The sequence below is a fragment of the Phalacrocorax carbo genome, chromosome 2 (assembly GCF_963921805.1).
Source record: "Phalacrocorax carbo chromosome 2, bPhaCar2.1, whole genome shotgun sequence".
Lineage (NCBI taxonomy): Eukaryota > Metazoa > Chordata > Aves > Suliformes > Phalacrocoracidae > Phalacrocorax > Phalacrocorax carbo.
In genome coordinates, this window is record NC_087514.1 from 23235274 (window position 1) to 23260137 (window position 24864).

A 24864-nucleotide genomic window follows, 5' to 3' on the forward strand; every position below is an offset into this window, starting at 1 on the left:
TCTGAAAGGGCAGGTGTGACTTTAAGAAGTTATCCCCAAATGCTTGAACTCCATTCTTTTGCTAATTATATTAATTTGTAAACCATGTCAAATACTCACCGGGACAAGCTCTTATTTGGGGAATTTTGAAACAGCAGCCAGGATAATCAGGTTAGGGGCCTAAGACAACCGATAGGTCAATGTTATTTAATAGGATTACTATGCTTGAGTTTTGCTGCTTGTTGTATTTGGCCCAGAAACTCATGCATCTCCCATCAGCACACTCTGCATTACACACACCAATATAATTTGTCGGTGTTAATGGGTCAGTTGGGTTTGCTCTTCAGTCAGTCTTCTTCTAGTCGTTTTCTCTGGATAAAAGCTAGAATCCCTGGTACTCGGTATGCCTGGGAGCAGAGCTGATGTTGGATGTGAATACTAACTTGTATGGGTACCTCTGGTAATAAAGCTTAATGGCTGACTCGGTAAGAGCAGTAGTTGGGTAACAGCAGATGTTGTTAGTGCAAAACCACCTTTTCTCATTTACTGTTTGTGTGTTTCTGGTGCGCAGTGTAGTAACATGCTGCTTAGGCGTGTGTTTCTGCTCCTCACAGAACTCGATGTAAGGAAACCAAAGTTGTCTCGCTCTTTGGACCATCACGGTCACCCGTGGGACACAGGTCTCGCCACTCAGCTGCCCTCACCCCTGCCCGGGTAAAGCCGGGGCTCCTCTCACAAGGCGTAAAAAAGGCACGGGCAGCAAATGAGGCTGGGGGAGCCCAGCTGGCCCTGCTGCCCCTTCCCAGTGCCCGGGAAACGGGGAGAGGGGCGGTCTTGGTCACTCTGTGGTGGAAAGGTGCCTTTAAAAAAAACCCTGAACTTCTTGACGACTAGCAAAACTAACAAAACCAAAGGTTACTTTTCCGGTAAATATTTGCAACAACGCCCTTAACTCCCTCCAGTAGCTCACCTTCCATCATCATCTTTCAGAGACTCGTCTAGGACTCTCCCTCTCGTTTTGGGTTGCTGTTTCTTGTTTTGGTTTTGGTTTTGGGTTTTTCTCCTCACAAAGTAAGACCGTCTGTTGCCATCACTACTCCACCTCCCTGGGTTTTCTGTCTCCGCCTGCCCGGGCGGCAGCGGAGGCCAGGAGCCCCGGGCGGGCAGGCACACAGCGGCGGGCCTGGCTGCCCCCCGCAGACCAGGGGCGGCCCTTGGCGAGGCGATGGCTCCCGCAGCACGGCACGGCGGAGCCCGGAGCCGCCGGGACCCCGCGGCTACAGAGCTCCTCCTGCTCGGCGCCCGCCCCGCCGGGGCCGCCCTCGGTCCCCGCCCAGGCGCTGCCGTCGAGCCTGGCGCCGCTGCCGTTCTCAGCCCGCCCCGCGGAGGAGGAGGAGGAGCAGCCGCGGCCCTGGCCGTTCCCCCTTCAGCCGCCGCCGTCCTCTCGCGGCCCAGTCGCCGCCGGCCATGGGCGAGTGCCGGGGGCGAGCGGCCCTGCAGGAGGCGGCCGGGCCGGAGCGGGTAAGGCCGGGGCCGGGGCGGTGGGGCCCCGAGGCGGGTGTGCCGGGGAGAGGCGCCGCGGGCGAGCGTCCCCGGGGAGTCCCTGCCCGCCGCCGCCGCCGCCGCATCTCTGGCCTTGCAGGCACCTGCCCGGCCCGGGCCCTGCCCGAGCCGCCGGCTCCAGCCGGGCGCCGCGGCCTCCCCTACCGCTGGCTGCTGCCGCCTCCCCGCCGGGCCGGGCCGGGCCTCTCCCGGGGAGCGTGGGGCCGCCGTGGCGAGGCTTCGCCCCCGCCCGCCCCGGGGATCTGCTGACACGGCGGTGCTTTGGACAGCTTCGGAAAGGGCACCTGGTCGCCTTCGCGTCCTTGTCCCGCTGGGGCTCCGGAGGGTCGGGCGTACCCTTTCAGGCACTGTGACCGGGGAGCGCTGGAAGTGTGCCTGGGATGAATAAATACAGCCGGCCAGGATTCGGGACCCGGTCTCTGCCGGGCCCGGGGGCTCCTGGGTCGCCTGGCAGAGCTTGGCCCCTCTGCCCTAAGCTGCCAGGGAGGCAGGCGTGGGTGTTGGGTGGTCCTGCCTTCCCAGCCGCTGTGGGCCAGGAGAGTCTGCCCCCCGGAGGTGTCCCAGCTCCATTCTGGGTTCTCCCTGCCAGGGCAGCCGGAGGTGTTTGAGGGAAAGGGGTCTTTATGGCAGAGAAACCCATGTGGTGTTCCCAAACCTTTGTGTTTCAGCGGTATTCAAGTTTCCTGAAACTGGGGTATGCTGTACTAAATACAAGCCTAAAAACCCCCTTAACGTTTCCCTCTGTGAACAGCGGCATGCTGCACCCACAGTGAAGGGGCGCTCGCTCTGGCCTGCAGTAGCCCTGTGCATCCCCTCGGGCATGCATGACCAGCAGGCTCAGCTGCTGTGTGGTGGAAGCCATCTCTCCCAGGAGCGCCAATGATCTTCCCAGTCTCACTGCTAGCATGGCCAGTGCTGCCCAGTCTGGCTTGAAGCCTTTGGGTCCTCGTGGGATGCACATGCAGCCTCTGACCGGGGTGTGGAAGTGCTCATGATTGCATACTGTAATGTGGTATGTGCCACATCATTGCCAGCTCTGCCAGCGCCTTTAGCTTTTTCCCTGGCTAAAACCGATACTGGGCATGTAACCGAGATTCCTGCACACGTAGCCCAGCAGCTGTTGCTGCAGGGTGGTAGTTGCACGTGTGTATATGCGTTAATTTTTTCCTAGTTTGCTGAATTTGAAATTAATGGAAAGAGCTTCAGTACCACTAGGCAGCCTTTGTGGTCCATTAGGTTTATTGTCGTCACCAGAAGAGTTTCTCTCTAGCAGTCATAGAAAAACTGGGATATGATGTACTGAAGTGTGTCCAGCAAAGGGCTGATGATTAAGAGACTGGAGCATCTTCCATATGAAGAGCGGCTGTGAGCGCTGGGGCTGTTCAGCCTAGAGAAGAGAAGACTCCAGGGGTTCTTATCAGTTTGTATAAATACCTGATGGAGGGAATAAGGAGGTGGAGCTAGTCACTTCTCAGTGGTGCACTGTGATGGCACCAGAGGCAACGGACACACACTGAAACACTTGAGGTTCCATTTGCATGTAAGAAAACACTTGTTCATTGTGAAGGTGGTCAAATGCTGGCACAGGTTGCTCACAGAGTTTGTATGGTCTACATCCTTGGAGATACTGAAGCCTTAGCAGCATGCAGTCCTGGGCAGCCTGCTCTGGCTGACCCTGCTAGAGCAGGGGTTGGGCTGTGACCACCAGCTTCAGCTCTTTTATGTGTTTGGCTCACATTGTCTGAACAGAAAGTAGCACGTTTGCAGTATAAACTGGATGCTGTTCATTATTATGGTGAGTGTGTACTGTTTTCTGCACCATCATATCATTAAGGAAAAGATCCGGGGTGCAGGCTGAAAACAGGAGGTGTATCGGCCTAGTGACCATTACCTTCTCCAGGTCCCTGTCCCCCTGCCACTGCCCCCAGGGCCAGGAAGGCCAGACTGGGAACGTGTTGTGCTCCTTCAGTGCAAGGTGGTGGCTGCTCTGAAACCCCGACAGTGATCAGAATGTGCCATGTATGTGAATTGAATTAGAGAAGGATCTTCTGTGAATTTTTAGCTGAGTTGTACCAAGACATGTACTGCATTAACAAACAGGCTAGGTAACAAGTATTATCCTGATAAAACTTTGGCTAGGTGGAGTGGAAACCCAAATGGAGAGAGACAGGGCTCTCTCCTAGCCAGGAGCTGCCTGCCTGCCAGCTTAGAAATGGAGCCTGCCTGTGACACTCCTCTCCACCCCAGAAGGGGTTAGGGGAGGTGGGAGTTGGGTTGCGGGGGAGGTTCCAGTATGGTGTAGTCTCTGTGGGCTGGCCATTCCTTTTTTAAAATGGAAAAAAAAAAACCTACCTTTTTTTTTAAAAAAAAAAACTTGCACCATTTTCCATTTCTGTGTGGTGGTCCTTCTCGGGGTCATGCCATCATCTGAGTCTTTGACTCCTGGAAGTTCCTTCTGCATTCCTGCCATCAGGGCTCTCCAGAGCATACATACTGCTTCATGGGCCTTCTTTTCTTGCCTTTCTGTCTCACTGTGCACTGACAGTATTTCTGGTGTGTTGACCCTTCTCTCTGTGGCATGACAGCTGTTAAAGGCTGTTAAAGGCCATTGGAAAAATAACAAGCACATCTTGTCTCAGTGTTGGTCTCCAGTGTTCCTGCCATACTGGAACTTTGCCTTTCTGTGCTCTGCTTCACTTCTGTACACCAGAAGTATTTTTCAGGTTATCTCCCTGCATTATGGGCCCTGCGTGCTGGCTTTTGAATGGCTCAGGAACATCAAGGCTGAGGTTGGTAACTGCTAGTCCAACTTGTTAGGCTAAAATAAATACTTGGGGACAGTCCCTGGGCAGTATAGAAGGGTTTTGCTCAGGAAAACACTGGGCTAACAAGGAAGACTTGCAGTGTTTCTGTTTTCAAGGATGATGACTGGTGTGGAAGCCGATGGAGATGCTAGCTGCATGGCCAGCCCTGAGAAGGTGTGTGCTAAGGCAGGGTGCCAACCTTGTTGGGCCCACACTCTCCCCTGAGGGCTTCCAGTGGGTTACTACAACTGCCTCTGCATCCTGGGAAATACAAAAGGTCTTGCACTCTTGTGGCCTGCAGCAGAGATTCTGTAAGATGATGCTGGGAAATTTGTCTCATGTAATTGAGTAATATTTAAAAATACAATAAAATGGTAAAATTGTAACCCAGAATGTGCTTCCTGATGTGTTTTCTTTGGGAATCTGTGGTACATAGGCCAGCTATGCAATGTGCATGTGTTCGGTTTTTGTTTGTTTTTTTTAAAATGTGAGTAGAATTATTTGTTTGAGGGTATTTTCCAAATTGAAGTAGAGGATTACTATTTATTATGTGAATGGCTACAAGGAGACTGGATAGGGAAAAGACTCTGGCACCTCCTAGGAGGGTAGAAGCAATGATTTCAAAACCTTTTGCTCCCCTTCCCTGCTGTATTATATGTAATGCCTCATCTACTGCCTGTGGTTAGTTATCCTCTACAGCGGTGTCATTGGGATCTCAGAACCAACCCAGAAGGGCACCCTGCTGGCTAAACCTTTGATCAGTGTGAGTTGCTGTCCCTTCTGGAGAGGTTGCAGCATGCTGTCCTGACAGCTCCTCACAGCGGTTGTCTTCAGTAGGTGCTGGGTGACGTGCCTGGCAGGGATGCTGTCTGGTGTTGCTCCTGGGAGCAGATGTCCCCAGCTGGACGCGAGGTGAAGGCCCTGCTCATGAAGAGCCCTCTCCATGCTGCTCTTCAGTGGCCTGTCTCCTAAATGTCAGTGGTCCCCACCTCGGCTGGGTGGGTAGCTCTCTGAGGAAGAGCTGTGCACGGGAGCTCTCCGGGAGCCCATGCAGAGGGAGTGGGATAGGGATGGGTGACTCCAGGCAGGGGTTTTCCCACTGCCTGTTGTTGGAAAGAGAGGCACATAGCTTCATATCAGCACTTGAGAGACAGACCTGTGCTGGTTTGTGGACTGCCTTCTGCTCACTGCAGGATTGCATACACAAGCCTCTGTGTGGAGGCTCGCTGTGGCACAGGGCTGTTCCTCTACCAAATGGCATTAATTGCTGTGATCTCATGGCAGTTTTAAGAAAGTCCATCCAGGCCCAAGTGGCTCAATGTAAAGTGAATGATTTGGAGGCAACCTGGGTGGTGAGCCTCACAGAGCTGTGCTGGATGAGGGCTGGCGGCGGCGTGCGGTGACCTTGCATGTATCTCCCCACATGCAGTGCCGCAGCAGCTGATATCGTTTCCTGGGGCAGATTTCCTCCTCGCAGCGCAGAAAGGCTTTCTCTTTGGCACGCAGGCGTCAGGCGCTTCCTGGCGCCAGCACACCTGGGAGGGGGAGGTTGGTGTGAGTGGTGCTGGGTAGAGCTGGGCAGGCAGGCAGCGCTGCTGCCCCAGCAGCAGGAGCACGGATGGAGGGTGAGGGGGCAGGTACCTCCAGGACAGGTAGTGCATCTACCCGAGGGGGGCAGGTGAGTGTGTGACACGGGGGGCTTTTGAATCACACCTTTGCAATATGGGGAAGAGGAGGAATAAGTAACGGCAACCTTAACCAGAACTGTGCTTTATCTCCAGAGCTCATCTCCGAGTGCTGCGGAAAATGGCTTGGACCCTGATGAGGAGCCTCTTCTCAGAAAAAATCCCCGCCGGTTCGTCATCTTCCCCATCCAGTACCCAGACATATGGAAAATGTATAAACAGGCTCAGGCCTCCTTTTGGACAGCAGAAGAGGTGAGCCCTGGGGCCAGTGGGTTGGCACAAGGCACTCAGACCAGGGTTCCTGGCACTTCCTTCCTAGCTCTGCTGCTGGCTTTTGCCTTGTAAGGGTTGGAGTCAATTGCATTGAACATGAGGTGCTTGCACCAGAGCAGGACTCCCTTCATGGGCAGTGGAAATAAAGCTGCTTCCACAGGGTGATTCAGCAGAGTTGTTTTAGGTGTTTGGTTTAGGATGAGATGGCATTTTATCCTGGAGCTCTTTTCTGGTTGTAGAAGGAGCCTAAGTCAGGTAGCTCCTGTGCTGCTGTGGTCTCTGTACCTGCAACTCCTTGCCCATGTAATAAGATGTTCTGAGCAATTTTATGTGAATGCTCTTCTTTAATATTAGGCATCTATTTTCAAGAAAGATGGTGATAATCAGGGACACTTACTAAAAATGCTTCTATTTGACTCCTGATTGCCCTGGTTAGATGCTTGCCCTGAGTTATAATGCAAGCTGTAAGTTTTGTCACAAGGTGGCTGGTTAGCCAAACCTGAGCAGTACTCAGCTTGCTAAGCTTGCAATAGCAGAGGCTTCTGAACATTGCACTGATCTGGAGATACTACCGGCCAGCTGAGCTGGTTGTTCCAACTTGAAGCTTCTGCAGCCTTTGCTCATTTGTAAGCAGTGATCTGCAGGTGCAGAGGGGTGAGCTGAAAGCACTGGCAGGCTCTAAATAGGCCAGAAAGCATCCTGAGATGGTGAGGAGCAGCTGTCTCTATAGTCGCTATCGTGTTGCCTGCCTGGGAGGCTTGCTGCCCAGTTGCAGTAGAGGTTGATTTAAGCCATTGGGGAAAAAGCCTGCTCTTTCACTGTATTACTGGTTCCTTCTTACACTGTCCTACCATCTGTCAGTGCATTTCCAAATGAACTGGAAAGTTAACTCTAAAACGGTTTGTGTGTGTATGTGTTTACATACACACACACACATATGTGTACATGTTTGTACACACACACGTATACATAAGTGTTTAGGCCTCTATTTTTCACATCTGGCCCTGCTTAACTGCTGCTGTGTTTCAGAAATCCCTCCCTCCAAACAAACAAACAAAAAAGGCCTATGCAAAGGAAGTTGTGGTTTTCTACCGTGGCTAGAGTTCAGTCTGGTAGATGAGAGCAGTTGCACAGCGTTTGCCCCATGCCATCCTGTGGTGGGATGGAGGCTGAACACCTGCCAAAGGCAGAAGTCCCCTCAGTCCATCTTTTGGCACACCTGGGTATAGGTTTCTTGGGATATCAGCATTTATTTCAAGTAGAGTTTAAGTGTCTCAAAGTGAGCTCTGCTTATTGGTGAATGTTCATACTCATGACAAGAAGATAACTACTGCTTTTCAAAATCTGATTTATTTATAATTCCATAGACGCTGATTTTTTTCCCAAATTACAAAAGTGTTCATTGTGAAGAGAATGTCTGATATTACTGTCACAGAGGAAGACAGTGATACTGCAGTGTGTCTTGTCTTTTACAGTCAGATGTATTTAAATTCTCTACATGTAAAGATTTGAGAGCAAACACCAAAACTCTGCCTCAGCCATTTGACTAGGCTACTTCTCTTCTTACAGAACTGCAAACTCAAAAGGGCAATAACATTTTTCTTTTTTCTTTTCTTTAGGTTGACTTATCAAAGGACCTTCCTCACTGGAACAAGCTGAAAGCAGATGAAAAATACTTCATCTCTCATGTTCTGGCATTTTTTGCAGCCAGTGATGGAATTGTAAATGAAAACCTGGTGAGAAAGCTTTGCAGAGGGCTTGAATGCTTACTCATTGTATTGGCTTATTGGCTTTTCATTTCCATTTTCTCACATTAATGCATAAGTTTAAATGCGTACTGTTTTTTTCTTCCCATCATCTCACCTTTGCCAAGGGGAATAAGTAGCTTGTTCTTCTGGGGCCAGTGTCTGAGTTAAATTGGGTCAACTGCGGTCAGCAAGACTCCAAATCACATCACTTCCGGACACAGTTCTTAAGCTCAGCCTTCTGCCTGGTTGTGTTGATCCGCATTTCTCAATGAATTAATAGAACCCCATGCTTTTTCCTCTGCTCACGTTAGATGAGAAGTAGGGTGGGATTGTGCTGTGCCATGCTCTGTATTATTCATTTTGGTAAAATCCATTTTACTCTCACTGAATGGCATCCTAGAATCTTTTAGGGCTGTAGGTAGGTGCTGCTAAGAAGGTGGGGAAGTCTTTGTGCTGAAATCAGTTCTGGGCTGCAGAATGTCTCACCACAGGTTATCAGTGGTATCTGACTGCAGATGCCCAGTTTAGATCTTGAATGTCTGTAACGTGTAGAATATGTCATAGTATATGTGCATATATTGCAGGAACACATCTTATGTCATACTGTTTTGGTTTTTTTAATGATAAACAAAAACTCTGAGGCTTTGTTCGATATGAAGTGTTTCCTATTGCAATATTTTGCTGTTCTTCTCCTGTGTACGTGTGTCCTCGTGCTTCAGTGCAGCTCCTTATCCAAGACGCACAGCAGATGTATTTACTTCTAGCTACCTTGTTTTATTTTCTTCTGCACCACACCTATCCTGTTGACATATCTGTGAATAAAGTAGGGTTGAACTGCTCCCGTCCTTTTTCTGTGGTAGAGGTCTGTAATCTCTCCCATTAAGCTCAGAGTACTTTGATGCAGGACTGGTTTTACCGAACTCATTGCCATGCTTTCTGTTTTTGGTAGGTGGCGCGTTTTAGTCAGGAGGTGCAGATCCCAGAAGCTCGTTGTTTCTATGGCTTTCAGATTCTCATTGAGAACGTTCACTCAGAGATGTACAGCTTGCTCATAGACACCTACATCAAAGATCCTGAGAAAAGGTAAACCTCTGGATGTGTTACAGACCCATGGGAAATGTGGCACCTAGTCCAGCCACACCATTGTTGGGCAGCAGCAGCTGTCTTCTGTTTCATATTGACGTACTGGGGGAGTTGGGGATGCTTCCTTAAAGCTTTCAAGGCATGCATGCCTGACCCCCAAAATGGAGAGGAGTATTACTCACCAACAGACTTGTGTGGGAGTGTCACAAGGTTACTTAATATTTGTATAAATCTTTGCTTGCAGGAAGTGTGGGCTGTGTGAAATGTTGTTAAAGGGTAGACAAGCTCCTTGTGGTTATTGTGCTCCTGAGGTGCTTGTTCTCTCACCAGTAAAGGATCTGCCCTGGGAAATTGAGTGCTCGTGATGCAACTGGTGTTTCTAACATACACTAATGAATATATTGTATCCTTTCAGCTTTTTTGTTGTCGGTGCTTTTTTATATAACTTGAACTGCTTATTTTTAAAGTATTGGGTTGTTTGCAGAGCCCCATTACCTTTGGTGCTGGAGAACTTTCTAGTCTAAATGGTAATAATACATTTGAAAAGAAGCACTTTCCCTCAGAGCCTCCACCATGGTGATGGTCAAGAGCAGCTTGGTTTCCCACGGGGTGGTGGCAGTGGGAGGACTGCAAGGTTTCCTTTCAGGTGTTTAGCATGGGAACTTGTGGGAATTGTCCAGTTCCTTTTGTGGCATTGGGCAAGATGAGGTGTAGCTCCGTGGGTAGGAAGTGGCTGCCCATCTGGCCTGAAGTCTGAAAGGCAGTGTGGTCTGGTGGATGGGCACTCCTGGGATGGGACATTTGATTTCACTCCCCATCCCTACAGCTCACCTCCTCTGAGACCTTGGGTTTGTCGCTTTCTGCACATCTGCCTCCCTGTGCCCTTGTTACCAGAGTTCATCACCCCTTTGGGGTGGGAATGGTCTCTTACTTGGGTTAGTTCAGAGCGTAGCGTAATGGATTCCTCTGTCTGGTGGAGCCAGTAGGGACAACCAGGGCAGATTTATGTAAATCACTTGTTTGGATGTTTTCTCTTTGTTGTCTTCTATAGGGATTTCTTATTTAATGCTATTGAAACAATGCCTTGTGTGAAGAAGAAAGCAGACTGGGCTCTGAAGTGGATTGAAGACAGAGAATCCACTTTTGGTGTGTAGCTTCTTAAAAACTTGTTTCTGTTGCACGTGTCACAACCTAATCCTCTGGGAGTGAGCTGCATGCCTGGAACATGAAATTAAGTTCTCCACAGACGATGTTGTGGCTTGTGGGTCTCTGGTTTAACTAAAGAACTAGAAGTAACTTCTGGTGAGCCTGTATGTTTTTGTCTTCAGCTAAAGCAATAGAGCAGTGCCCCTAGAATCATGTTATGAAAAATGCTTGTGGGTTTCTCTGTCTTTTTTTGTCTTTCTACCGAACAACCCTCGTTTCTTCAGGTTTACTTGTAGATCTTGTTTTCTAGGATTTGTGATTATTTCTTCCAGTTGCCTCCTATTTTGTACTCCAGTGTTCAGAACTGGGCAACTGAAGTCTTGCAAGTCCAGGCTTTTTCTGTGTTCATGTTCATAAAGACAAATTTGTGTGTGATGTTAGCCTTTTTTTGTAACAGCATGACAGAGCCTGGGCAAAAAAGATTCAAGAATCATGTGTCTCTGGTGTTTCTGGTTTGCTCTTGGGACCAGGTTTCTAGTTTTTGTGTCTCATTTCAGTGGTGGGACAGTGGTTCAGCTTCCATCAGCATGGTGCAGGGCTCCCTTTCCAGTGTTCTGCATTCAGCTCACGGTGTTGACCCTGAAGGATGTGTAGCTGAAATGAATAATGGACAGACTGGTGAATTTTCTAAACCAAACATCCTCTATACTTAGAGAAAGTGTGGGAGATGGAGAGATTCAGCCAGCCAAACAAAATAAATCTGAATATCATCCTTTTGCAGCATCTGTTGTTCACAGCTCTTGTTTGAGTGGAGTTCTTTTTGTAGCTGTAGATTCTTCTGTCCTAGAGCGTCCCTCTGCCTCCCCAATCTGGCTTTGCTTGCTGTGTGTGGCGCTCCTTCTTCATCTCCTTCATTTGGCTCCCAGCAGTATGGGGTGTGCCAGGAATCAGAAGGTTCCCTAACAAAAAAAGCAATGTTCACCCTACCCCCTGCCCCACAACTTTATGCATCCTATCCAAATTTTTGTAAAGTACATTTCTACTCTTCTGTTTTTCATCTTACTGAGAAAACTTTCCAAGTTTAAAACATTTGGGGCTCCCAGGTCTTACAGTTATGGATTATGAGATAGGGTGTATGAAAGTGGCTGGCTGGCATGTTTGCTTGGTGTTTCCTTCCAGCCTGGGGACCTGGCCTGCAACTGGGTCTCCACAGCTTTGGTTGATTTCTTATGCTGTATCTGTTCTATGGACTCCCAGCGTGCACTGACATTATGTGGTACTGCTGATGGGTGATGTTCATTTTAGCAGAACTCATTTGTATGATAGCTAGTCAGGTGGAAGGTAGTAAAAACCATATCGATACTCACTCTTGTGCTTCATTAAGCCTATATTGAATGAGCAGCCTTCCTCCACTCCTCTCTAGAAGTAACCTAGGAGATTTTTAGTGTTGCCAGACAAATTCTTCCCTTAGTACCTGTCCCTTAGTACCCTTTCCATGATACTTGTAAATTTGTGTTGCTCTTCATGCTTTTTCCCTAACTTGACTTTCTTCAAATGAGCCAGCAGGTGGCATTTGCATCTTGTAGAGGAAGTGGGACACCTGGCTATTTTGGAGTTATTTTGGTTTTTAAACAAAATTCTAAGCAGTTCTCACTGGTAAAAGGCACCAGCACTTAATGCAAAAGCTCTTTGTGTTATAATATTCCCAAGGATCTTGGAAAGTTGTTTAAAATAGAGTACATGGAATGACATGTCTTCACCAAGCAGTCAGATGGTCTTATAGTCTGAAAAATTACGTTCCTGTAGAGAACAGGGAGAACCGGGACCAGTAATGCTGTGCTTTCCTTGGACGAAAGGTGGAGTAACAGGTGGGATAACATAAATAGCTATTTGTGTCTTGATGAATTATGTTCTGTGTTATTCCACTCTTGTAAGAATATGTTTTTATGCAGATTCTCAACAAGCAGAAATCGAGGTGTAGGGTTTTTTGTTTCATTTATAGGAGATCGGATCTTCTCTCAGTTTTGTCTACTAGTTACACAGCCATTTTCCTGCCTTTCAGGGGAAAGAGATAAAAGAATACTAATGTCTTGGCCACTTTGGACAATTAATGTTCTTTCCCTTCTGACCTGTGGCAGTTTCAGTGGGTGTCCTGGTTCTGCTGTTCTGCTGGGGTTGCCTGTGGTTAAGTGCTGTTGTGTGTGTAGACCCTGTATGCCTCAGGATATGCTGAAAGATGTGGTCAGATACGGCACCTGGTGCTGCAGTGGGGATTCTTCCTCTCCACCGTTGGTCTGTCTGATGCAAATGGGGCATCTTGCTGACAAGCAATACAGTATTTTATGTCTAACTGAAAATGTGTTATGTTAAACAGGTGAGAGAGTGGTTGCCTTTGCTGCAGTTGAAGGCATCTTCTTTTCGGGTTCCTTTGCTGCTATATTTTGGCTGAAGAAGAGGGGCCTGATGCCTGGACTGACTTTCTCCAATGAACTTATTAGCAGAGATGAGGTAATGTGTCATACCCTACATACTGTCTGGGAAGGAAAGCGAGTTTCCAGGGGAAGGACAGAGTTATATTTATAAAGATCCCATAGTCTTGCCAGAATGGCCTACCTCTGGTGGCAGGAAGGTTTGGAGGGTAGGTGAAGAGAGCAGAAAGGGGACAAGCAGGTGAGTGGGTGCAGAAGCAGTGTTTGGGTAGGAACCAGTGAAAAAGAATCCAGCAGCTAGTAGGGGATGCATTTCTGGGTATGATGGAGCCTTTTTAATGTCGACAGTGCTGGAGGCCAAGGAGGTGGTAGAAGTCTGACTAGATTCTCTGCTAGCCAGTGTCAGCAGCAGAGTTTTCCAGGGAAGGTCCACTGTCCTGGTAGGAGAGAGGTCCTGGCTACCAGCCAGGTAACTGCAGGCCATGCTCCCTAGAGCTTGTCCCACAGTAACCTTCTGCATCTGCTTTAACATCATCTCCTAGGCAGCACAGAGAAGAGACTTCCTTTCCCCAGAGCAGTGCCTGACCCTGCCACCTAACGGAGGAGCTGTAACTGCTGGCATGTAGGATGATTGGAGCCCTGCAAAGGCGCAGCCATTCCCAGAATATTTGTAAAAAGGGGGAAGAAGCAGACTTCTAGCTCTAAGTTAGTGATGAACTTAAACCCTAGGTTCTGCTACGTCCCTCAGCAGAAATACCTGTTTTTAAAGAGAGAAAACATAAATATTAGCAATACCCCAATGCGTAGTATGATCAAAAAGGTGGACTGTTTGGATTGAAGGGGATGTTTGTTTTCCTGGGCCATGAAGGGAGGCAGAGGCCTGGCTGCCCAAGGACTGGTGTGGAATTGCACGATCCCCAGCTGCAGTGGGGGATGGCTTGGGCAAGGACCTAGCTAGGACATGACTCTGAGCCTTGCTCTGCCTTAACTGCTTCAGTCAGGTTCAAGTGGCTTCCTTGTACTGCTCTCCATCTGCCCCTAGTTGTGGGTCCCAGAGCTTGCAGCTGGCCTTCTGCACGTGTCACATGGCCAGCTGTGGCAGGTTGCTGCAGAAGCCGCAGATATCGTTCTTCTCCTTGTTCTTGTGTTACTGCACAGTGATAGGATCTCCTGGGAGGGGGCAGCTACAGGTCTGCAATAGAGGGGAGTGCTTCTTAGCTTACGATGTGATGTGTCTAAGGGGCTGTGTGTTAGCACACCAAATATGGCAGGCCATGTGCTGGCAAGTACCCTTTCTTTTCACTGCTTCCTGCCAGTTGGCAGCAGTTCCTTATGGCTGGGGTGTGTGTACAGGGTACCACACAGCTTATGGCACTCTCAGCACTGAAAAAGTGGAAAGACCAGTTTTGTATGCAGTATAAACATGCTAGTGGTTTGAACTTACCAGAGTTGGTCTAAAAGAATAAAGAGCTTTACTGTAATGGAAGTAATCTGCATGGATTAGATAAACTGATTTGAGATCAGGCGTTTTACAAGATACCTTTAATTTAAAAGACAGTTTTGAAGAAAGTGGTATGATCAGTAAGCAAAACCAAACAGTTCTTCAGCCTTGACCTTCCTTGTGTCTTCTGTTTCTGTGAGTCATCATGAACTGATCCATTTGAGCGAAGTATTTGTTAGAAGCATCGCTTGCAGGTGAATAGGGTGTAAGTTCCTCTATACAGCAGTGTAACTGTACTTCTCTGCAGAGTTGAGCACCAGACTGAATTTTCTTGAGCTCTGCTGGCATAATTCCAACTGCAGAACTGTTATGAAGTAGTAAGGCTTGGTGCACACTGCACCTGTGTCAAAAACCAGGAAATGCTGTTACAAAAGCAGGGGCAGTAAAAAGAATCTACAATGGAAAACTATACGAACTGTTTTCTGAGGCACCTGAACAGAGACATGGTTAATGCTCAATATGTTTTCTGAGCTGCAGGCTCTGTTCCCAGGCTGTTCTTTGGGCTGGTGTATCTCTGATTCTTAAAGGTGCAGAGCTGCTGTGAGCACCAGTTAGCAGAGCACACTGGCTCAGGTCAGAAGCCAGGCACATCTTGCATCCTGCTGGTGATGTTAGCCTGGACAAGACCATAGGAGGCCCTGCAGCAGGGCTAAGGCTGCTAAAGCGGTCCCTAGAGGGGGAGTATTTCCCAAATTATGTTGTTTCAGGGCTGTTTCATGACCTGAAGCATGAGAATTTCATAGCCTTTCTGAAAAAGTTTTTAATTCTTGGTTTTGTTTTGACTCTTGTTAACAATAGCACTGGATTGTCTCATTGCCCATAGTCTGCCAAATCCTCTGACTGTTTTTTGCTCTGGATGTGCCCTCATGGTGCTTATACACTGTAATCACCATCCTGTTCTCAAGGGGAGAGATGGTAGCACGGTGCTCCTTTAGTCTAGCAGCGGTGGGCATGGCTGAAGCCAAAGGCTGGAAGCTGCAGCCAGGCAAGCTCAAATAGAAGCTGAGGCAACTCTTGATGTAGCTGTCTGATACCCTTCTCAGACCATGAGGGGTTGTTCATCTCCTAATGTTGTGGTATCCTGGCTGGAAGCTTTTCTGGAAATCTTGGGAGTGAACGCAGTTTGCTGGGCTCTGTGCAGGATAGCTGGCTGAAATGTGATGGCATGGGTGGGTTGAGTTGGGGCATGGTATCCTTAAGTGCTACAAACCTATGAATGTTCTGGTAGCAAATTCCTCACAGTAACTGCACGTTGTGTGGAGAGATGACTTGTTAATCTTAGATTTGGTGACTCTAATCTGAATCTTCCTTTCTGAAAATGCTGTGAGGAGAGGCAAGGGAAGGAATGCTACTAAAATAATGTAAAACAAGTACTTCTGTACACATATCTCAAAGCGGAGAGCAGGTAAATGGTCTGTGTTAAGTGGTAGATAGTTTTGCAGGTCTTGATGCAGGAGTCTTTCTGCAAAAACATCTCTGATGGGAGGCAGGGACCTAGCAGGGCTCACTGTAGGTTGCCTCACAGTAGAGCAGCTCTCAAAAATATTTACCTGAGAAACATGTATACTGAGAGTTATTTCGGAATAGGTGGTGTGTGGGGGATTTCAGGTGTTACTAACTGGCTTGTAAACTGAAAGTGCACACTACACATGGTAACTGTCGAAGAAGCAGGAGGCTAGGAAGCTTCAACCTGAATGAGGCTGCCTCAAAGTAAGAGCAAACTATGTGGAGGAGGGGAAAAAAAGACTTTTTTGTCATTGTTTTCTGTTATTTCAGGGTCTACACTGTGATTTTGCTTGTCTAATGTTCCATTATTTAGTGAACAGACCATCAGAAGAGCGGGTCCGTGAGATCATTGTTAATGCTGTTGAAATTGAGCAGGTAAGTGTGGCTGTGACAGCATCATGGGCAGTGCAGGACCAGTGTTATGTACAAAAATAAATTAACTTCTAACTTTTGGGATTCCATATTTGATACTTGGCTCAGGCCTGGATCCCTGACACATTACACCATCCTTTCCCTCTTCCTTAATGGTGACAATAAGAGTCAGAGACTTTCTGATTCAGTTGTCAAGCAACTGGAAGAAGCTGAAACTGGCAGCTGGTTTCCACCTTAATGACAGAAAGGAAGAAAGGCTGTCTTATTTAGAATAGAATGGTTCCAGATGGAAGGGACCTACAACAGTAATCTAGTTCAACTGCAACTATCTCTTAGAGTTTACCCCTGTCCTTTCAGGATCTTTGTCTCTCCTTGCTGTATACACATGCCTGCTTGTCCTCAGGAGAAGACAGGGTCTGTTCTGTGTACTGTGCTGGGTTCTGACTTTTTCTGAGGTTGCTGTCAGGTTCTTTCACGTGAATAGCTACCCATCTGCAACTATAGGCTTCTGCATTGCTGAGTGTTGGGCAGGATCATAGTTTACTCTTCCCTTTCTGTTGTCATCTAACTACTGTGGTGATGACTGTGGTGGGTTGACTCTGGCTGGTGACCAGGTACCCACCAAAGCCAGTCTATCACTCCACTCCTCAGCTGGACAGGGGAGAGAAAATATAATGAAAGGGTATAAGGGCAGGGAGAGATCACTCACTGATTACCATCACAGGCAAAATAATCAGCTTGGGAAAATCAATTTACTTTATTACCAGTCAAATCAGAGTAGGGTAATGAGAAAGAAAAAACAAATCTTAAAACACCTTCCTCCCACCCCTCCGTTCTTCCCACGCTCAACTTCACTCCTCATTTTTCTCTGCCTCCAGCCCCTGAGCAGCGCAGGGGGATGGGGAACAGGGCTTCTGGTCAGTTCATCACACCTTGTCTCTGCCGCTCCTTCCTCCTCACAGTCTTCCCCTGTACCAGCGTGGGGTCCCTCCCACAGGAGACAGTCCTCCACGACCTTCCTCAACATAAGTCCTTTCCATGGGCTACCATTCCTCGCGAAATGCTTCAGCATGGGTCCCTTCTATGGGGTGCAGTCCTTCAGGAACAGACTGCTCCAGCGTGGGTTCCCCCTGGGGTCACAAGTCCTGCCAGCAAACCTGTTCCAGTGTGGGCAGGCTGCTGTCTCCATGGGTCCACAGTTCCTGCCAGGAGCCTGCTCCAGTGCGGGCTGCCCACAACATAACAGCCTCCCTCAGGCATCCACCTGCTCTGGCGTGGGGTCCTCCACAGGCTGCAGGTCGATAGCTGCTCCACCATGGACCTCCATGGGCTGCTGGGGCACAGCCTGCCTCACCATGGTCTTCACCATGGGCTGCAGGGGAATCTCTGCTCTGGTGCCCGGAGCACCTCCTCCCCCTCCTTCTCCACTGACCTTGGTGGCTGTTTCTCTCACATATTCTCACTCCTTTCTGTGGCTGCTGTTGTGCAGCAACTTTCCCCCCTTCTTAAATCTGTTATCCCAGAGGCGCTACCACCATCAGTGATAGGCTCGGCCTTGGCCAGCGGTGGGTCCATCTTGGAGCTGTCTGGCATTGGCTGTATTGGACATAGGGGAAACTTAAAGCAGCTTCTCACAGAAGCCACCCCTCATGCCCCACCCCCCGCCACCAAAACCTTGCCATGCAAACACAATACAATGATGAATGCCCCAGCTTTGCCTTACAACACCGACAGGTATTGCATCAGTGCGTAAACATGTACGTGGCTGGGTTCAGTGCTCCTATATCACTATCCTTTATGTTTGTCATTCTGAAATGGCTGGAAGCCAAGGAAAACTGGAGATTTCTGGATCTATTCCTCCTCCCATTAGTATGGCCTGTAGGTTTTATTGAACTCTGAGCTCAGGCTTTCACTGAAGCTTGGGATCATGGGGGGTGAAAAAGGGAAAAGGGAAGGGTAGTAATAAAAATTTTTGTTCCTTTTCCAGAAAAATATGCTAAAAATAAAGGAAGATACAAACAACTACTAAAAACAGAAGACACTTGTTTAATTTAGTGGTGGAAGTTTTTTATCCAGACAACTGCCTGAGGAGCCTGGAATATCACAAATTGTGTTACTGTGAAACACAGGTGTCTTCTCTCCTTTTCCCTCCTTAAATTTCATTTCTCTAAATGTCATCCATATTTTAACTTCTAGGAGTTTCTGACAGAGGCATTACCTGTAGGTCTGATTGGAATGAATTGCACGTTGATGAAACAATATATTGAATTTGTCGCAGACCGGTTACTAATGGAACTTGGGTTCTCAAAGGTAAGAGATGCGATTGCCTGAAACCCTGGCCTGCCAGGACAGCCCAGGAAAGCTGTTAGCACAAAGCACTCCCTTGAAGTGCCTGGGAGCAGGTCATATTTAGCACTTGCACTTTCTGTGAGTGACACCTGAAACCACAGCATCAATATATATGCTTCACTACTTAAAAGAGCAAGAACAATTTATGCCATTGTTTCCCTTCAGCTGCTCTGCAGGTTTGTAATGGGAAACTTATGCTGTGCTCAAGTGCTGCGGCCCTTGAAGGGTAATAAGCACCTTGCGCAGGTGAACTTCACCGTGGACCAAACTCCTGGGGAGTGACAGTACCGGATTTGCTTAGATAGATGTCCATAGATTCTGCAGCGTATCACAGCAAGGGATGATCTAATTTGAAAGGGTTTGACTGTTTTGTTTGTTGGGGCTTTTTTAAGCATTGTTACCCTATCAGAGTCACTACTGTAACAGTGTTTCCCTTTCTTAGGCCTTTCATGCAGAAAATCCTTTTGATTTCATGGAGAATATTTCTTTGGAAGGAAAAACAAATTTCTTTGAGAAGCGGGTATCAGAATATCAACGTTTTGCTGTTATGGCAGAAACAATGGACAATGTCTTCACTCTGGATGCAGATTTTTGATAACTTGGCAAACAAACGGTGACTGTTTCCCTCTTCCCATCTCACTTTCTGCTGTGAAGTTGTCTCCGTGTCCTCTCCTGGAATTGGAGTCTACTGGGATTTTTTTCCTGGGTTTTCATGTTGTTTGTCTGAAGAGTAAATTTATTTCAGTCTGTGTCATTTAAGAAAAAAGGGGAGTCATTTTCAAAAAATTTATATGGCTTTTTAAAATGATGGCCTTTTTAAGATTCCCCTGACTCATCTGCTATGATTGCTGTCTTTCAAAATGACCTGGATACAACTACTTTTTTTAAGACTTTGGTAGTGTTTTGAGAAAGCAAGCTGCTTATTTACCTCATGTTACGGTATTTTAATCTGGAAACCAGATGAGGTATCACTCTATCTATATATGTTGCTATAAATTATTTTCATGGTTTCTATTTTCATGTTTATAGATTTGGTCTAGAGCAAAAGCTCTTCCTTTTTGTCCTGCTGCAGATAGAGTAAAAAGTGAATGTGGTAAGACATTAATAAGGTATGAACTATAAAATCTTACTAAACCCAGGGATACAGTTTTATCTCCCCATTAACCTGGGTTCTGTCAGAAAACATTGTTACTCTGTTTGCAAACCTGATGGCTGTTGGTAGGATTTTAAATCAAATACATACGATTTTTTGTCTTACAGCTGTTATTAAGCAGGTCAGTGGACCTTGAATGGTCCCTGAAAAGGCAAGCCTGTTAATAGTGGAGAAAAAACACATCCTGTAGTTCTTTGGCTTGCGCTGCCTGTTTTTCCCTGCTTCTCTGAACAAGTGCCTTATTAAGCAGTCTGTAGTTGCGCTGAGTTGCAGTTGGCATCTGACCCTGGAACAGCCAGCTCTGGGTGTTGTCTGTCTTCCCTCTGTTGTGCTGGATGATTTGATATTATCCCCTTCTTGGTTTTACTTGCGCGTTGATGGGGTGAGAAGGCATATTGTTTCAAGGGATTATCCCTTGAGGTGCTACAAACATACTACTTGGGCTGTAAGAAAGCACCAATAATGTATGGAGGTAATTCAAGCTGTATCTTTAATGTCAACAATTGAAACTGTTGTCACAGAAGAGCTTCTGGAGGAAGGTATTGAACCTTTCAAAAACAATTCTTGAAGTAGTATGGATTAGCAGCATCTTACAAAGGACTGCTGTTTGGTTTTTGGTGGGTTCCAGTGTGTGCCTGAAAATTTTTTGATGTCGCATGCAGAGAATGGAGCAATTGAAGAACGGCTAACATGCTGCAGTGGTACTTGGGACGGAAGGGATGCTGTTCACTTGTAGGTGGATTATTTGCAAATAGATATGCTCATTTTTTTCAAAGGTGAAGCGAGTGTACATGAGCAAGCAAAGGGTTCTGCTTTATTAAACCCAAGCATTTTTTCCTAATGTTTAGCAACTTATATAAGAGCTTTTATAAGCATTTCTTATTGTTGCAAACATCTTGTGCTGCTTTTGGTATACCTGGCATGAGATGAGCTGACAGTCCAGGGTTATCGAGGGTGGGGTGGTGTAAGTGTTATTTTGGTGCCAGCCCAGATCAGACATAGCCCTGAGTATCAGAGTTCCATGAAACAGGTCTACCGCCTTAGCATAGTTCCTGGTGAGCAATTGTCCCTGGTGTAACATAAGCAGCAAAACTGACTCTTTTTGTGTGGTCTCAGTAAAAGGTCCTGAGTACGTAATGAGCACGGAAACAGGACAGCTTTTTTTTTCCCTTAGAGAAGAGCCTGCATCATTTGACATAAGGTACTTGGGGAGGGCGGAGGGGGACCTGAAGAATGCAGAGAAAGGCTGGAATTGGTGTCACTCAATAATGTCCTGCAACTGCAAGAGAACTGTGAACTTAGAGAGAAAATCCAGTGCATTTTGGAAATACTGTGTTGATGGGGGAGAAAATGTTGTAAATGGGTCTCTTATTAGAGGAATGGAACCTATTTTTGTCACTATAAGTAATAAAAAGCATTTGGCTTGAGTAATGTGAATTTTGTTGAGAGTATACAGAATATTCAAATATGAAACTGCTATGTGCTCAGGTTCTGTAAATGTATATGAGATACCAAAGTCTGGTTACAACAGCTCCCACCCCATTTGTGTGTAAAATATATGTGTAACTTCAATAAAATTTGAACGTGGAAAGGAGTATGCCTTTGCTTGTTAGTTGCATACTTGCTTGTGAAATGTAAAATGACAAAATTGGGCTGTGCCAGAGTAAGTTGGTGTTCACAGCTTTTTGGTTGTGGGAGAGATTAGGAGGGCTCCATACGCTGTCTTGCATTTTGTGAGCTCTTGGCTTGCTGTTCCTTGTTCCTGGGAATGGGGTTCACAGGCTAGGGAGCAGGCAAATATTTTTCTTCCCTGGAATTTTTTGGGTCAAGGAGAAATCTCTTGGGAGTCTCTTAGAATCAAAGAAGAAATGCTCCAAAAATGTAATTTCAGAGGGTGGAAGCTGATATCCGATATACCAAGGGCATGGCACCCCTCGGGTTGGGTGCCCTGACTGTTCCTGGGTGAGCAAGATGGGGCTGGCTCTGCACATCTCACACTGTGGCCATCATGATTACAAAAGCCCGATGGTGGGGAGTGGTGACGCATCCCTTCAATACGTAGTCTTTGTGCTCCTGGCTGGAGTCCAGGGCTGGTGTGTGACTCCTGTTACAGCCAGCAGGACAGAGAAGGCATTTCTAGAGGGCTTCGTCTCATGGTGAAGGACATGTCTGCAGCGGTCAGGTGTGCTGAAACCTGTCTCTGGGGGCTGCAAGGGCAGCTGAGGCTCCTGGGTAGAATCACACCTTCTAACATCCTAAACGGCCTCTGTAGCTCCTGCTGTTCTTGTTCAAGCAGATACGTGGATCCTAGCAAAACCCATTACTTGATTAGCAATAGCCACAAGTGGACCGCATGCTGCCAGCCCTACTCTCTGGTGATGAAACCACTGCAGGTGCAGTAGGTCAGTGACTATTCCTAGCCCTTGCTGGGAAAGAAAAGAAAGTGGGTGAAGACAGGGAAATTAGCAAGCTCTTTCTTAGTGTTTCTTAACAGCACCAAAGCCATGTTGCTGGACTGGTAAGGTTTTTGCAGCAGATGAGGATGCCGTGTGTGTGGCAGCACTCCCAGAGCTGTGGCCAGCCCCTGGCTGACTGACACTGTGCTAATTCAGTTCTGCTATGTTTTTTGTCCTTGCCTTTGAATGTTGTTAGGCAGCAGCGCTGGCCTCCCTGCCAGTTGCTCCCCAGCCTGCCAGAGAGCATTTCCCTTCCAGCCCTTCTGAGGGGATAATCCGGACTGTTTCTCCTCCTGGTGGAGCCCTTGAGTCAGCAAGTTATTAATGTTTCTGTCACTGTATTCTCTGGAGATCTTTCCGGGAGAGAAACAGTCACCGGAGATGCTGATGTATTAATAATATGTGTAGCCTAGTATGTGCTCGTCAGGAGGATGCTTGTGTGACTGGGGACTGCTCTCTGCACTGTGCTCTGCAGAAATACATACGTGCGTGTATAAACTTCATATATCTGCATACCGATGTACACATCTGGCACACATACATGTACGCACTAAGCAAAAGCAGAATTGAGGGGAGAAAGCTTTGAATGGTCAGGTTTTAGCAAACCCCTTCACTGGAGCAGGGGGGTAAGATGGACACCATAAGATTGGTAATAAGAAAGGCTATTCCTGGTTTGCCAGCAGCTGCCTGCTGCCTGCCCTGCTCCTCGCTGCGTGGGCACAGATGGCGGCAGCAGCACAGCCAGAGGCTTCTCCCATCCCATTGTACGTAATCTGGCTCTAAGAACCAAGGCTGCCCAGGCAATGAGGCTAGAGCTGTGCTCTGCTAACCAAAACCTTAAGCTAAGGTTTTTTCAGCCTAAAATAACAGGTAAATCTCAGGAATGGCTGTATTTGGCCAGTGTGGAGCACATGTGACTGCTTTGAAGAACAGTAACTTTGGTCTTTGGCTGGTTGAGTGGAGCTGCATGGATGGGCTCAGGAATTCCCTGTTGCATTTTGACCCTTCTAATCAAATAAGAGGATTTGTGAGTGGCAGACATGAGATTTCTATGACAGGCAGTGGTGCTGCCAGTATTGCAGCTTGCGGAACTCTGCTGACAGGGGGCTGCTGCACCGCAGATCCTTCCTCATGAACCTGCTTGAAGGGCTTACCCAGGAAACATCGTTCCCCAGGACTGCTGTTGCTTTGCCTGCACCATTCGTGACTGCCAGCTGGCTGTCGGCGGGTTCACAGGGCAAACCCATACCACCAATCCCCTTTTTTGCTGTAGTATACAGTTGGTTAATGTTACAGTGGGAATGGCCCTGGGTAACTGCTGCAGCATCTCTAGTAAGCTTGTAGTATGAGGAGAAGAGCTGCCACAGCAAGCTGCATGGACCAGCCTGGCATCGAGTGACGTGTTGACTGCTGCCATGGGGACAAGCTGTCTTCGGGCCTTGGTGGTGCCTGTTCCCTTAGCAAGTGCCTCTCGCTGCAGAGGCAGGAGGAAATCGTCACCAAGAGATGATGAAAAGGGATTCAACACAGTGATGAAAAGATAGTTTGGATGCTTCCATGACTTCACCAGCAGGGACCGACTTTGGCTCCTGTCCCTCTGGTGCCCAGTGAATGTCAGAAAAAATCCGTGCCAGGCGCAGTGACTGCTGGATGGCTTGCTATGTGATCTGCTCAAAGCCTGTCCCTGCAAGCCTGTTCTGAACATCATGCCATAACTCCTACTTGGTGGCTACGCAGAGAAACGAAGCTGCTGGGGCACCATAAGAGGCTCTGCACGGTTGCCTCTCTGCCTGCTCTGCATGGTGATGCTGTGACCTTTCAGCTGCGGCTCAGGCTGAAGTCCTGCCTGGCTTGAACTCAGCTCTCGCTAAGCCCTGCGGGGAGCCCTGTGTGCAGTGCCAGTGTCAGATGAAAGGTCTGCAGTGAAGTACGGGGCTGACAAACCAGGGGCAGATGCTGGGCAAGAACCATGTTTGCTCACCCCAGCCTGGGCTTGGAGCAGGCTGTGTGCTTATGGGGCTGGTGTGGTTTGGGGGGCTTTTTTTTAAGCCCCCCAAACAGCACCTTGTCTCAGGATGTCCATAAGTTACTCCTTTTAGTGAGGAAGCTCCCAAAATCACACTACAGGCTCTGGGTGAATGGCAGAGTAGTTGGTAGGATTTTTTTTCTTGTCAGTTGGCAGATCCAGGAGAAGTGTTAAGAGCAAGTCTCAACGTGTAAATAGTTTTCACTCATCTGATGAAAGCCTCTGGCACTGCAAGCTAACTTGAACTTGAGAGCTGCAGGAAAAGTTTGGCTGCCCATTGCTGTTTCTTAGCCCACAGACATGGTTCAGGAGATGTTATACTTAGGTTGTTTTACAAGGAAATGCAAGAATCACAGCCGGTGACCTTACAGTTCAGGAGGTTGTTTAGGGCCTCCACCCATGCTGTGTCTGCAGGTCTGTTACCAAACGTCCCGTCCAGGGCCCACTGTGTGGTGATGGTGGTCCCCTACGCTGGCCTCTGGATCTCCAGAGTGGCATGGGCTGTTTTGAACTTCCACAGGCAGTTTTGAACAATTAATTGAAGGTAGATTGAGGTGGCACGTCTGCCACTGCCTAGGAGACTGGGACCACCCAGGGAAGGGTTGGTGGCTCCTGAAGGCAGTGACATGCCTTGGGTAGGAAAAGTATGACAGGCAAAAGATGTGCTAATGACAGTGGGAGTGACAGCTGGTTCACTCCTCATTGCTTAGATGCCAGCAGTTGTGCAACAAAAATGATTGTCATACACAGACTCCTGTGGTCACTCGTGTCCTGCACTCGCTTCCCTGGTG

The 24864-nt window shown here is 47.8% G+C and overlaps 1 protein-coding gene across 1 annotated transcript; it reads left to right on the forward strand.

The window, feature by feature from the left end:
* Nucleotides 1–1337: 1337 nt before the first annotated feature.
* Nucleotides 1338–21183, forward strand: RRM2B (ribonucleotide reductase regulatory TP53 inducible subunit M2B). Its single transcript, XM_064442295.1, has 9 exons — nt 1338–1500; nt 6128–6283; nt 7924–8040; nt 9002–9135; nt 10187–10281; nt 12656–12789; nt 15988–16092; nt 18286–18399; nt 18881–21183. Exons 1-9 carry the CDS (start codon nt 1447–1449, stop codon nt 19031–19033), a joined length of 1062 nt encoding a protein of 353 aa, XP_064298365.1. The 5' UTR covers nt 1338–1446; the 3' UTR covers nt 19034–21183.
* The last annotated feature ends 3681 nt before the right edge of the window (nt 21184–24864 follow it).